Genomic DNA, 13,405 nt, shown 5'->3' with positions numbered 1-13,405 from the left:
GATTTCGCAAAATTCGCGAATTTACGACAAATTTTTCCCCATTCATTCTCAATGGCAGATTCGACATTTCACATTTACGTCATTCCCCTTTTAAATTCACCTCATTCAGCACATTCAAACCACATTCGGAATGATTCTCGACATTCCCAAAATTCCCAAATTCAAAAATTTCACGTTTTCACGTTAAAAATTCCGACAAAATTTCACGAAATTTCGTTTTTCACCTCTAATTTCTACATTTTTCGACCGATTCAACCCGTTCCAACTTCCAACTGTTCATCTTTTGCCTACCTATTCCACAACTTCCCACTTACAAAAAAATTCCAAATTTTCAAATTTGAAATTCAACCAAATTCTTCGTAATTTCGTTTTTCTACTCTAATTTCTACATTTTTCAACCGATTCAACCCATTCCAACTTTCAACTGTTCATCTTTTGCCTGCCTATTCCACAACTTCTCACCTATCAAAAATTCCAAAATTTCAAATTTGAAATTCAACCGAATTCTCCAAAATTTCGTTTTTCTACTCTAACTTCTACGTTTTTCAACCGATTCAACCCATTCCAACTTTCAACTGTTCATCTTTTGCCTACCTATTCCACACCTTCCCACTTACCAAAATTTCCAAATTTTCAATTTTGAAATTCAACCAAATTCTACAAAATTTGGTTTTTCTACTCTAATTTCTACATTTTTCAACCGATTCAACCCATTCCAACTTTATTCACTTTGGTCACCTCATCCTTACCATATTCACCCCCTTCACCCCCACTTCCACTATGCTTACAAAATTCAACCCTTGACCCCCACTTCCAGTGTGGCGGCCATCTTGGATTGACCCTGAAGTGCTCCCAATGAACCTAGAATGAACCGGAAGTGGCCCAAATCAAACCGGAAGTGACCTTAGGTAAACAGGAAGTGACCTCAGGTAAACCGGAAGTGACCCCAAATCAAACCGGAAGTGACCTTTTTAAACCGGAAGTGACCTTTTTAAACCGGAAGTGACCCCAAATAAACCGGAAGTGACCTCAGCTGGACCGGAAGTGCCTCTAATCAGACCGGAAGTGACCCAAATGGACCGGAAGTGACCCAAATCAACCCGGAAGTGAACTTATTTCAACATTAACTGCCATAAATAGCTACATTAGGCGCTAACTTTTGCATTTTTTGTCCGATTGAACCCGTTTCAACATTTTAACCCCAAAAGTGAACCTCCTGAAGCTGTTTTTTTACGTTTTGTTCCAAATTTCAAAATATTTTGGCGCAATTGCTTTTTCTTTTAATTCCCATTCATTCTCTATGGGGATTCAACATTTGCTCTCACTTCTACATTTTTTAACCGATTCAACCCGTTCCAACATTCAACTGTTCATCCTTTGCCTGCCTATTCCACAACTTTCCACTTACCAAAAATTCCAAAAATCAAATTGGAAATTCAACCATATTCTCAAAAATTTAGTATTACACTTCTATTTTCCACATTTCTCAAGAAATTCAACTCATTTCAACATCATTCGGCATCATTCCCCAAGAAGTGATTCAAAGTCTTCGCCTTCACACGCAATTTCTCCAGAAATTGCATTTTCTAGTTGTGTGAAGGCGATGGCCTTCACACATATGTTATTCTACACCATTCTCTATTATTATTATTATTATTATTATTATTATTCTTCTATTTTATTCCCGCCACTTTTTTGTCCCGCTTCTTCTTCCACATAATTCATCCGATTCACTCCGTTCCACTTTTGACGTGTTCCAAATATTCACGAGATGAGCGCTTCCATTTTTCTCGTTCCGAAAATTTTCCGATTTCGCAAAATTCGCGAACTTACGACAAATTTTTCCCCATTCATTCTTAATGGCAGATTCGACATTTCACATTTACATCATTCCACTTTTTTCTACATTGTTCAACCGATTCAACTCATTCCAACTTTCAACTGTTCATCTTTTGCCTACCTATTCCACAACTTCCCACTTACCAAAAATTCCAAATTTGAAATTCAACCAAATTCTCCAAAATTTCGTTTTTCCACTCTAACTTTTACGTTTTTCAACCGATTCGACCCATTCCAACTTTCAACTATTCATCTTTTTCTAACTATTCCACAACTTCCAACTTATGAAAAATTCCAAATTTTCAAATTTGGAATTCAACCAAATTCTCAAAAATTTTGTTTTTCTACTCTAATTTCTACATTTTTCAACCGATTCAACTCATTCCAACTTTCAACTGTTCATGTTTTGCCTACCTATTCCACAACTTCCCACTTACCAAAAATTCCATATTTGAAATTCAACCAAATTCTCCAACATTTTGTTTTTCTACTCTAATTTCTACATTTTTTAACCGATTCAACTCATTCCAACTTTCAACTGTTCATGTTTTGCCTACCTATTCCACAACTTCCCGTTTACCAAAAATTCCAAATTTGAAATTCAACCAAATTCTCCAAAATTTCGTTTTTCTAATCTAATTTCTACATTGTTCAACCGATTCAACCCATTCCAACTTTCAACTCTTCATCTTTTGCCTACCTATTCCACAACTTCCCACTTACCAAAAATTCCATATTTGAAATTCAACCAAATTCTCCAACATTTTTTTTTCTACTCTAATTTCTACATTGTTCAACCGATTCAACCCATTCCAACTTTCAAATCTTCATCTTTGGCCTACCTATTCCACAACTACCGACTTACCAAAAATTTCAAATTTGAAATTCAACCAAAATCTCCAAAATTTCGTTTTTCTACTGTAATTTCTACATTGTTCAACCGATTCAACCCATTCCAACTTTCAACTCTTCATCTTTTGCCTACCTATTCCACAATTTCCCACTTACCAAAAATTAAAAATTAAAAATTTGAAATTCAACCAAATTCTCAAACATTTTGTTTTTCTACTCGAATCTTTACATTGTGCAACCGATTCAATCCATTCCAACTTTCAACTTTTCATCTTTTGCTTACCTATTTCACAAATCCCACTTACCAAAAATTCCAAATTTGAAATTCAACCAAATTCTGCAAAATGTCGTTTTTCGACTCTAATTTGTACATTTTTCAACCGATTCAACCCTTTCCAACTTTCAACTCTTCATCTTTTGCCTACGTATTACACAACTTCCCACTTACCAAAAATCCCAAATTTGAAATTCAACCAAATTCTCCAAAATTTCGTTTTTCTACTCTCATTTCTACATTTCTCTACCGATTCAACCCATTCCAACTTTCAACTCTTCATCTTTTGCTTACCTATTCCACAACTTCCCCTTACAAAAAATTCCAAATTTTGAAATTTGAAATTCAACCAAATTCTCCAAAAATGTGTTTTTCTACTCTAATTTTCACATTGTTCAACCGATTCAACTCATTCCAACTTTCAACTCTTCATCTTTTTCCTACCTATTCCCCAAATTTCCACTTGCCATAAATTCCACATTTTAAGATTTTAAACTCAACCAAATTCTCCAAAATTCTGAAATTCCACCAAATTCTCCAAAATTCCGTTTTTCACCTCTATTTTCTACATTTCTCAAGTAATTCAACTCGTTTCAGCATAATTCGCCAGCATTCGCCAAGAAGTGATTCAAAGTCTTCGCCTTCACACGCAATTTCTCCAGAAATTGCATTTTCTAGTTATTATTATTATTATTATATTTTATTCTCCACACTTTTTTGTCCCGCTTCTTCTTCCACATAGTTCATCCGATTCACTCCGTTCCACTTTTGACGTGTTCCAAATATTCACGAGATGAGCGCTTCCATTTTTCTCGTTCCGAAAATTTTCCGATTTCGCAAAATTCGCGAACTTACGACAAATTTTTCCCCATTCATTCTTAATGGCAGATTCGACATTTCACATTTACATCATTCCACTTTTTTCTACATTGTTCAACCGATTCAACTCATTCCAACTTTCAACTGTTCATCTTTTGCCTACCTATTCCACAACTTCCCACTTACCAAAAATTCCAAATTTGAAATTCAACCAAATTCTCCAAAATTTCGTTTTTCCACTCTAACTTTTACGTTTTTCAACCGATTCAACCCATTCCAACTTTCAACTGTTCATCTTTTTCTAACTATTCCACAACTTCCAACTTATGAAAAATTCCAAATTTTCAAATTTGGAATTCAACCAAATTCTCAAAAATTTTGTTTTTCTACTCTAATTTCTACATTTTTCAACCGATTCAACTCATTCCAACTTTCAACTGTTCATGTTTTGCCTACCTATTCCACAACTTCCCACTTACCAAAAATTCCATATTTGAAATTCAACCAAATTCTCCAACATTTTGTTTTTCTACTCTAATTTCTACATTTTTTAACCGATTCAACTCATTCCAACTTTCAACTGTTCATGTTTTGCCTACCTATTCCACAACTTCCCGTTTACCAAAAATTCCAAATTTGAAATTCAACCAAATTCTCCAAAATTTCGTTTTTCTAATCTAATTTCTACATTGTTCAACCGATTCAACCCATTCCAACTTTCAACTCTTCATCTTTTGCCTACCTATTCCACAACTTCCCACTTACCAAAAAATTCCATATTTGAAATTCAACCAAATTCTCCAACATTTTGTTTTTCTACTCTAATTTCTTCATTGTTCAACCGATTCAACCCATTCCAACTTTCAACTCTTCAACTTTTGCCTACCTATTCCACAACTTCCGACTTACCAAAAATTCCAAATTTGGAATTCAACCAAATTCTCAAAAATGTTGTTTTTCTACTCTAATTTCTACATTTTTTAACCGATTCAACTCATTCCAACTTTCAACTGTTCATGTTTTGCCTACCTATTCCACAACTTCCCGTTTACCAAAAATTCCAAATTTGAAATTCAACCAAATTCTCCAAAATTTCGTTTTTCTAATCTAATTTCTACATTGTTCAACCGATTCAACCCATTCCAACTTTCAACTCTTCATCTTTTGCCTACCTATTCCACAACTTCCCACTTACCAAAAATTCCATATTTGAAATTCAACCAAATTCTCCAACATTTTGTTTTTCTACTCTAATTTCTACATTGTTCAACCGATTCAACCCATTCCAACTTTCAACTCTTCATCTTTGGCCTACCTATTCCACAACTTCCGACTTACCAAAAATTCCAAATTTGAAATTCAACCAAAATCTCCAAAATTTCGTTTTTCTACTGTAATTTCTACATTGTTCAACCGATTCAACCCATTCCAACTTTCAACTCTTCATCTTTTGCCTACCTATTCCACAATTTCCCACTTACCAAAAATTAAAAATTTGAAATTCAAAAAATTTTCTCAAACATTTTGTTTTTCTACTCTAATCTTTACATTGTGCAACCGATTCAATCCATTCCAACTTTCAACTTTTCATCTTTTGCTTACCTATTTCACAACTTCCCACTTACCAAAAATTCCAAATTTGAAATTCAACCAAATTCTGCAAAATTTCGTTTTTCGACTCTAATTTGTACATTTTTCAACCCATTCAACCCATTCCAACTTTCAACTCTTCATCTTTTGCCTACGTATTACACAACTTGCCACTTACCAAAAAACCCAAATTTGAAATTCAACCAAATTCTCCAAAATTTCGTTTTTCTACTCTCATTTCTACATTTCTCTACCGATTCAACCCATTCCAACTTTCAACTCTTCATCTTGTGCTTACCTATTCCACAACTTCCCCTTACAAAAAATTCCAAATTTTGAAATTTGAAATTCAACCAAATTCTCCAAAAATGTGTTTTTCTACTCTAATTTTCACATTGTTCAACCGATTCAACTCATTCCAACTTTCAACTCTTCATCTTTTTCCTACCTATTCCCCAAATTTCTACTTGCCATAAATTCCACATTTTAAGATTTTAAACTCAACCAAATTCTCCAAAATTCTGAAATTCCACCAAATTCTCCAAAATTCCGTTTTTCACCTCTATTTTCTACATTTCTCAAGTAATTCAACTCGTTTCAGCATAATTCGCCAGCATTCCCCAAGAAGTGATTCAAAGTCTTCGCCTTCACACGCAATTTCTCCAGAAATTGCATTTTCTAGTTGTATTTATAGAATTCCATTTGCATTCATCGCTCTGTCACGCAAATTGTGTTTGCTCATGAATAGCGAAAAAGCCGTGCTTGTCATTCGGCATCCTCCAGGAAGGTGCTTTGGGTGGTCTGTTTGTCGCCGTGTTAATTCCAAGCGTCAGATAAAAACTAAATTGAAATAATCGATCCCATCTTTTTGCACTTAGTCACACTAGATGGAAACGCTTGGTGCGCAACGGGGGGGCTCTGGCGCTCACTGATAAGCGCACAACTTTCAGTTTTCACTCCAAGACACCTTTTGGAGAAAATTGCATCATAGCAGACGACTGACTGAATCCACCGGAGGGAAGAATCGTTCCTATTAGAAGTTAGTTCGCAGTTTGTCTCGGGATTCGACATTATCGGTGGCTCGGAACAAATTTGGAAAATTAGTTTGTTCAAACAATCAAACGGGGATTAATTGGATAAGCGACAGCCGGTTAAATGATTTAATTTTGGTCCATTTGAAGTTTGCTTCACCTGAAGAAATGAGTTTACACTCAGTTAAAAATTCCAGGTTGTGCTAAATTGATTGATTGATTGATTGATTGATAAATTATTCACATCAAAGTTCAGATATTTGGTGTGACGGATTACTTCCACTTTTTTCTTTCTTTCCAAGTTCATCAAATGTCTCTTTTGTTTTCCCAGACTCCAATCTCATGTGGAAATGAAGTCAAGCCACAAAAATAGTCTCCGGAGTGCGGGCTGGGCTCTCCGATGTTCACCCAAGTTATCTTCACGTCTTGGACTTACTTTCTGGCAAGCAAGCGCTTGCCCGCGAGGAGATTGCGCATTCTGTGTAAATTGAAGAGAAACAACAAAAAACATGATCTTGACCTCCTTTCCTCTCCATTCGTATTTTCCTGCAGGCGCTTGCGGTTTGGCCTCAGTAATCGCACTGCAAGGGCAGCGAGCTCTGTGGCTACGCTGCCTGCTCGCCGCCGAGGATCCCAATTTGATGTGAAAAAAGCTAATTAAATGAGCCTAGTTTGTTTGTCGATCAATACTTGGAGTCTACAAAGCATTATGATCGCCTTCACTTTTTTATGCCAAGGGTTAGTTTGCGATTTAATGAAGGTGTTTCCATCGCCCGACTTCATTATACGCCACATCATCTGTGGGTTCCCGTACGCCGAAACAATAAAAAGATGAAGCTCATTAGCGATGGTGCGCCTCCAAACTCGCAATGACTTGCAAAGCGGCGTCGGTGCCGTGCGCGTGCTTGCCAATCAAAAAGTTCACGGGCGGCCATTAGCCTTTTTGCCAACGAAAGGTTGGGTCCGTAGAGCCGCCGTAATGAGAGCGGGGAAACTCCAATGTAGCGCGTTGGAAAATACATAAGACACTACGGGGACGCACTTGTCTTTCATGGTGCCACAGATGATCCAATTAGGCTCTGATTTGTCTCTTCGTCTAGATGTTGCTAACCGCCGCCGATGCTATCCTGTTGTTGTTGTTTAACGGCGCCGCCCAACGAGCCAGATGGTTTGTTTCCCAAATACATCTGGGAAAGAGACTGCGCAAAGTGTAGCGCGCCGAGGCTCGGAACTTTAAGAACTAACTTACTAGGCGACCGTCTTGTTAGCCAGATTCATTGCTGATACAGTTTTTGGAATTACCTTCTTGGTGGTATTGTATCCTGTGCCACCTCAAGATTGAACCGGTTCAATGATGTGACTGCCGACAAAAGCGGCAGGATGACTTCTGAAGCGGCAATATCATTCACTGATTCATTGGGCCAAATGAACCCATTCGTGAGCCCTCCATAGAGGAGATGGACAATGACCCGAAGCATAATGGCCGAGTCAATCACCTGACAAGAATCCAACCGAGTATGCGAGACAAAAAGTGACGGGGAAAAGCCAGAGGCAACGACAAGCAGAATCAGACTGCAGTGTTGGCTTAGCAGAATACTGCGACTGGTCATGTCAACAGTTCCATACATGATTGCTAATTTGTCATTATTTTGGGCTCCTTAAAGGAAAGCTGTATAAACATCCAAAACGGTTCACAAGCACTAGTCAGTGATGGAGTCTCCACAGCCTTTGTCTCCCTGCAACAAGTCTCGAGAGCTAGTTTTGAAGTACTTTATGTGAATGAGACGCTTTCCATATCAAGCATGAATAAAATATCAATCAAATCCACTCTCACCGTATCACGGCCGAGCACTATATGCCTCAGAACAAAGGTGGCTTTTTCCCGCGATGGCTCTGATGTGGGTTCTCAGTCTAGTAAAAGAGGATTCTATCTCCTCAAAGGATGTTCAAAGGCCACGCTCTTACATGATTTATACAAACGTCTCGCTTCCACTGAGTAAGCGTTACATTGTAAAGTTTCATGATCAACATTTGCGCAGGGTCGAGGGGCCGTGGTATGTATTCAGTTCTTCGGTGGCCCGATTGGTATGTCATTCCAAAAGTCAAGCCATACAAAATAGCCGGAAGAAACATGGCTTTGCGGTATGGCCGATTCAAATGGACAAACGGAATCTTACCGTAATCGCTCTCGTAGAAAACGATGAACTTCTGCCAGTACAGCTCGGAGACGAGGGTAAGCAGGACGTCACTGATGCGGACGGGGGGCCGGGCGGCCAAAGTGTAGCTCTCGCCGTCCGGGCTGGGGTTGAACTGGCAGGCAGTGCGGGGGACGCCATCGCTGTTCCTCTGGATGAACAGGTGCGGGATGTGCATGGCATCCGTCAGGGACTGCAGGGCGCTGGCGGCGGCGCAGCCCGTGGAGGTGACCAACGCCAGGATCCCCTGGTTCATCAACTCGCATGCTGAACGGGAAAACAAATCAAAACAGATTCGATTCATCAGCGCGTGGGAGCAAAAACCAAATGAGTACTCGAAATCAGTGACTGAAACTGTTCTCAAGGCCTGTTTTGTTTTTCCCTGCCTTCGTTACGATAACACAGAAAATATTCGAGGCGGTTATGAGTAAAACAAGATTTAACCACGGGAATCGGATAAAATGACTAGGAGAACAAGGCTCAGAGAACAGACACCCTTTTGGTAAAGCCGGCAATTGAAAAAATCATTTTGATTCATTATGCAACAAAGTTATTTCATCAGGATGGGAGACAGGTCTTTGTGTGTCCCGCTGAGGATTATGGCTGAGTCGCTGCATTTGATCACACGAAGCAAGGAGGAAGTCTCTGTTGATGTCGGGACGTCATGTCAAGCGGCGAGGAGCGGCTCATAAAAGAGGGCAGACGGCTCGTATTAACCAAATAGGGATGAAGCTCCAGCCTGGGCACTGCCATCTTGGAGTTTTGACTGACATGCTAAAATGTATGCTAATGAGCCGAGATTAAAACCGCAGACGCGTGTTTTGGGTGTCTGAGTAGCTCTTATCGTCTCAACGCTTTTCTTTACATATACAACTCGGACTTTTTATCCTCTTAGAGTGGATCAAGACGTCTGCCGGGAAAGGCGCCAAAATATCTTTGAAAGATGAAAATGTCCTCCTCAGCATTATTAATATGTCAGTTTCCGATCAAAAATGTCTCCGGCTTGGGGTTAATAAGGTATTACTGTGAAGGGCATGTTTGTCACTGAGGATTTATTGAATTGTTTGACGCTTCGTCAGAAGCTCGAGAGGTTGATAAAATAGCTGTGTGACCAAATCAAAACATCCCAAAGTGTTCAAATGCACCAAATGAATATTTCATGCAGAACCGACGGACGGAATTCCGCAGTTCCCAAGATTCTACGAGCACTCCGACAAATCAGCACGCTACTCTGCTAATTAATTGATTAGCTGAGGCAAGGGAATGCAGTCAAATGCCAATCAATATTTCTATCAAGGATACGCTTAAATGTTGAAGGTTGAGCATATACCTAGCCCGATTTAACCTCATCATGCAGTCCAACAACAAATCCATCAGCATTTTCTCCTTGAGGAGTCGGAAAAAGGCATTTTCTGTCGAGATGCACTTGATTGCAATTCAAGGCAAAATGTCTGACACTCAAATGGCAGAACAAAGGTGGGGAAGGTATTGTCAAGCAACCTTCTGATGCCCAAATCTGTCGTCTGCTTGAATAACGGAGCGGTTTAACAGAAAAACAGCCGGCAAATGACAGACGACCTTTGAAAAAGTTGATAATACCGAGCCTGGTAAAGAGCCAAAAACAATTGGGAGAACCAAAAGTCCAATGCAGAAAAAGGAAAATTATGCCTGGCTAAGAAAAGTTGCGAGGCACATACAACTCTATTAAGTCAATCCCAAAAACAAGGGCCGCTAAATAACGTGACGAATTTCGGATTGACGGTCTAGTGGGGTTCGTACGCGTGGTAGTTTTGTACGAGTACATCGACGGAGTGAGATTGAATCAGGCATCGTACATATATACGAATGTATATACACTGTTTGGATATAAAATCTATTTTCAATGTTCCCATTTTGCCATAATCATACACACCCACGCAAGGCCATCATACTGCAGGGAGTCTGCTGACAGGCAAGAGGAGGGCTATGCAGTCATTGCAAAGGATGATAATGGTGGAATAATGACCCTTAAATGGTCCCGGTGAAGTGGTCGGGATCCATCACTCATTCCCTGGAAGCTATATCTGACATGGTGTCTCAGGCACCATGATACATACATCTTATAAATGGTTTTCTCTGGATTACATCATTCTCACAATATCTTCACACCGCACCTTGTCATGTCTTTTTATGCATGCGGACACTTTGGCTTGAAGATGGACACGAAAGTTCTTTCTTGGATCAAGAGACGGACGGACGAATCCAAGGACGATTTCTCGGCTCAATGGACGAAGGCTTAGCTGGATGGATGACTAAAGGGATGGATTTTTTTCCGTGGATATCAAGTAAGAGCCGGTAATCACGCTTTGATCATCGGCATGAAGCCTCTCGGTTGGAGATACGGAACAAAAAGCAAGTGGATCGCTGTCCTTCGTCAGTTGCGCACGCAAGAAAAGAAAATGATGCGAAGACAAAAAGAGACGTTTCAATTTAGTCCGACGCCGTCTGTTTGCAAAAGAAAGCGGGATGTCGTCTGCTTGTCGTCTTGCCCGCCCCGTTTTGGCAACACAATGCGACAGGACGCAACAATGGGACTGAATTGGAATTGTCTCATCGATTTCACGGACTAAATGAGGCGGTCTCATTTAGGGACGCTCGGCATGTCGGAGCAAAGTCACAGGATTCCACACGGGACTAGCTCGTGTGTGGAATATCGTCGACTCAATCTCACCCGCTGACAAAGTGCCGCCGATGACTGATCTAATGGAGACGGCTTATGTTATGTGTGATCTAAAATTACCACATCTTCACATTCTTCAGAAACTCTAACTTCTGTGCATAAAACATGGAGGGATTAGTAAGGCGGCAACATCGGAATAAATTGGCTCTGTGAAAAGTCAGAATTTTACATGAACATTAGAGATTGCGAGAGAGTGCAAAGATTTGTGTCAAACCCTGAAAACAGTATGTTTACAAGTTATAATAAAAGCTAGCTTATTTGCTACTATGCTAGCTTGACTAACTGCTAGCCACACACACCTCTCACCATCTCAGTTGTGATTATAACAAAAAGTTGCCCACAAGCTCAAAAGCAGCTTAATCGTAAAAGGCTTACTACAGCTAGTCGGATGATTTTGGTTTTTTGTTGGGTCAGCTGCGGAGGAAAACAAAATGGGGCAATTTTAAGTTAAATCAGCATAAAAATCGAACTCAACCATTTTGTCTGCAAATTGTTCCGCAGTGTATTAGATGTTGTGAAAGCTTCTTAAAGTCTAAACAAATAAAAATGTGTCACTCGCCGTGTTAAATCATGCACAACGCTGCTCAGTTTCACATCTAAACGTCCTACAACACTGCAGTTTCTGTAACAATGAGTCATCCGCTGCAAACAGCCAGCCATAAATCTCGCTGTGCCCTCACTTTTCAGAAGATAAACATCCGCGGCCCTCTATCCTCGCTTTCACTCCTGCTGTCAGACTAAGGTGAGAGTATATTGTCGTCAATACTATCGATGCCAAAGCAGCCGTGTCATCTGTACTGTGATGTAGTACTTCCCACCTGTAAATTGTCCGTCGCAGACAAGTGACAGGCAGCGCGGAAGAAATTGACTTAGTGCGGCAGATTTTATACAGAAAGTAGTCGTCAATGACCCCCCCCACACACACACACACAAACACACACCTAGACTCCCCCCCGCCCGAGAGGCTCGGGAACTAGAGGAGGTCGTCCTCTAATCTCTGCCTACAGCTGTCGCTGAATGGGTTTCTGCATAAGACACTGCGACGACAGGCAAACGTTGGGAATGTCAAATCTCTTCACTTGCCGTTGGAATGACAATGCAAAAAGAATCTCGCATCACACAAACACACACACGATCACCGATGACCAAGCAGTGCCGACTTTGAAAATTAGAAATCTCGACAGTTCACAGAAAAACGTCGAACCGTGCCATGCTGACGCCACAAAACGCCAATCCACGACTAGCGGAGTGCGTCACAAAGAGCTGGCGGATTTCCCTCGTAGCATATCAATTTCACATCCTTCATGATCCGCACTGACTCAAGTCTTTCAAGTTCCTCGCCCCCGAGCGCAGCGTAGGCCTAAAAAGAATCGGAACCGGACATAAAAAGAATCATTTGATCGCCAATGTGTCATCCTTTACGAGTTGAATAAAAGCTTTCAACGTGAATATCCGGCGACGTTTTCTCGTTAACGTGTCTCTGTCGCTCTTCAGCCGCACTTTTATTAATCTTTCCATCAGCTTGACTCGGTCTAATAAGTCTAACTTGGCAATCAGGTTGTTTGCTTCACGCAAGGTCGAGGAGTAAAACTGGTGTACCTAATGAAATGTCTACTTTGTCAATTTGTCGCCGCGCAAGTATTGTGACGCTCGGCCTCCCGGCAAGTCGGTTTTTCTTGACCACGGAGGATTGACTGGGACTCACACCGGGCCGTAATCTGACAGCCACCTGTTTCCACAGTGTGAATAACACACGACACGCTCAACGACACACTGACACACTGGCAGATAAAGTGCTGGCGTCGCCGGCAGGCAGCCCTGAAAGGAAGTCACGCAACTCCTTCGGATAAAAGAATCTGCACGTGACACTGCCCCCCCCCACCCCCGTAAACAGACTTGTACCATGGCGGATATGTTTCAGCTTACGTGCGACGGAAGTAAATCCACAGAGCGAGACCTTCGAAAAACACTTTTTATACATTGGGTAGTTTTGCCTCTTACTATATGCTTTAAACATTCAAACAAATTTGAATAAAATTTTTATTTCACAATTGGAAATTCGTACTTGCCCGCATACTGAAAAAAA

General features: G+C 40.4%; 1 protein-coding gene across 3 annotated transcripts in view; it reads right to left on the bottom strand.

Moving 5' to 3' along the window:
• The window catches only part of LOC125978228 (glutamate receptor ionotropic, delta-1), a 152,286-nt gene that overhangs the window by 52,700 nt on the left and 86,181 nt on the right, over positions 1 to 13,405 (bottom strand). For all 3 annotated transcript variants that reach the window (XM_068652533.1, XM_068652532.1, XM_049735398.2), the window contains one exon: positions 8,583 to 8,867. In XM_068652533.1, coding sequence (XP_068508634.1) covers positions 8,583 to 8,856 — 274 coding nt within the window. In that variant the 5' untranslated portion in view covers positions 8,857 to 8,867. The remainder of the gene's footprint in view (positions 1 to 8,582; positions 8,868 to 13,405) is intronic.

Source organism: Syngnathus scovelli, chromosome 12 (assembly GCF_024217435.2).
Source record: "Syngnathus scovelli strain Florida chromosome 12, RoL_Ssco_1.2, whole genome shotgun sequence".
In the NCBI taxonomy this organism is placed as follows: Eukaryota; Metazoa; Chordata; class Actinopteri; order Syngnathiformes; family Syngnathidae; genus Syngnathus; species Syngnathus scovelli.
Note: the sequence above shows the minus strand (reverse complement) of the source record. Positions and strands in the feature narration are given on the sequence as shown.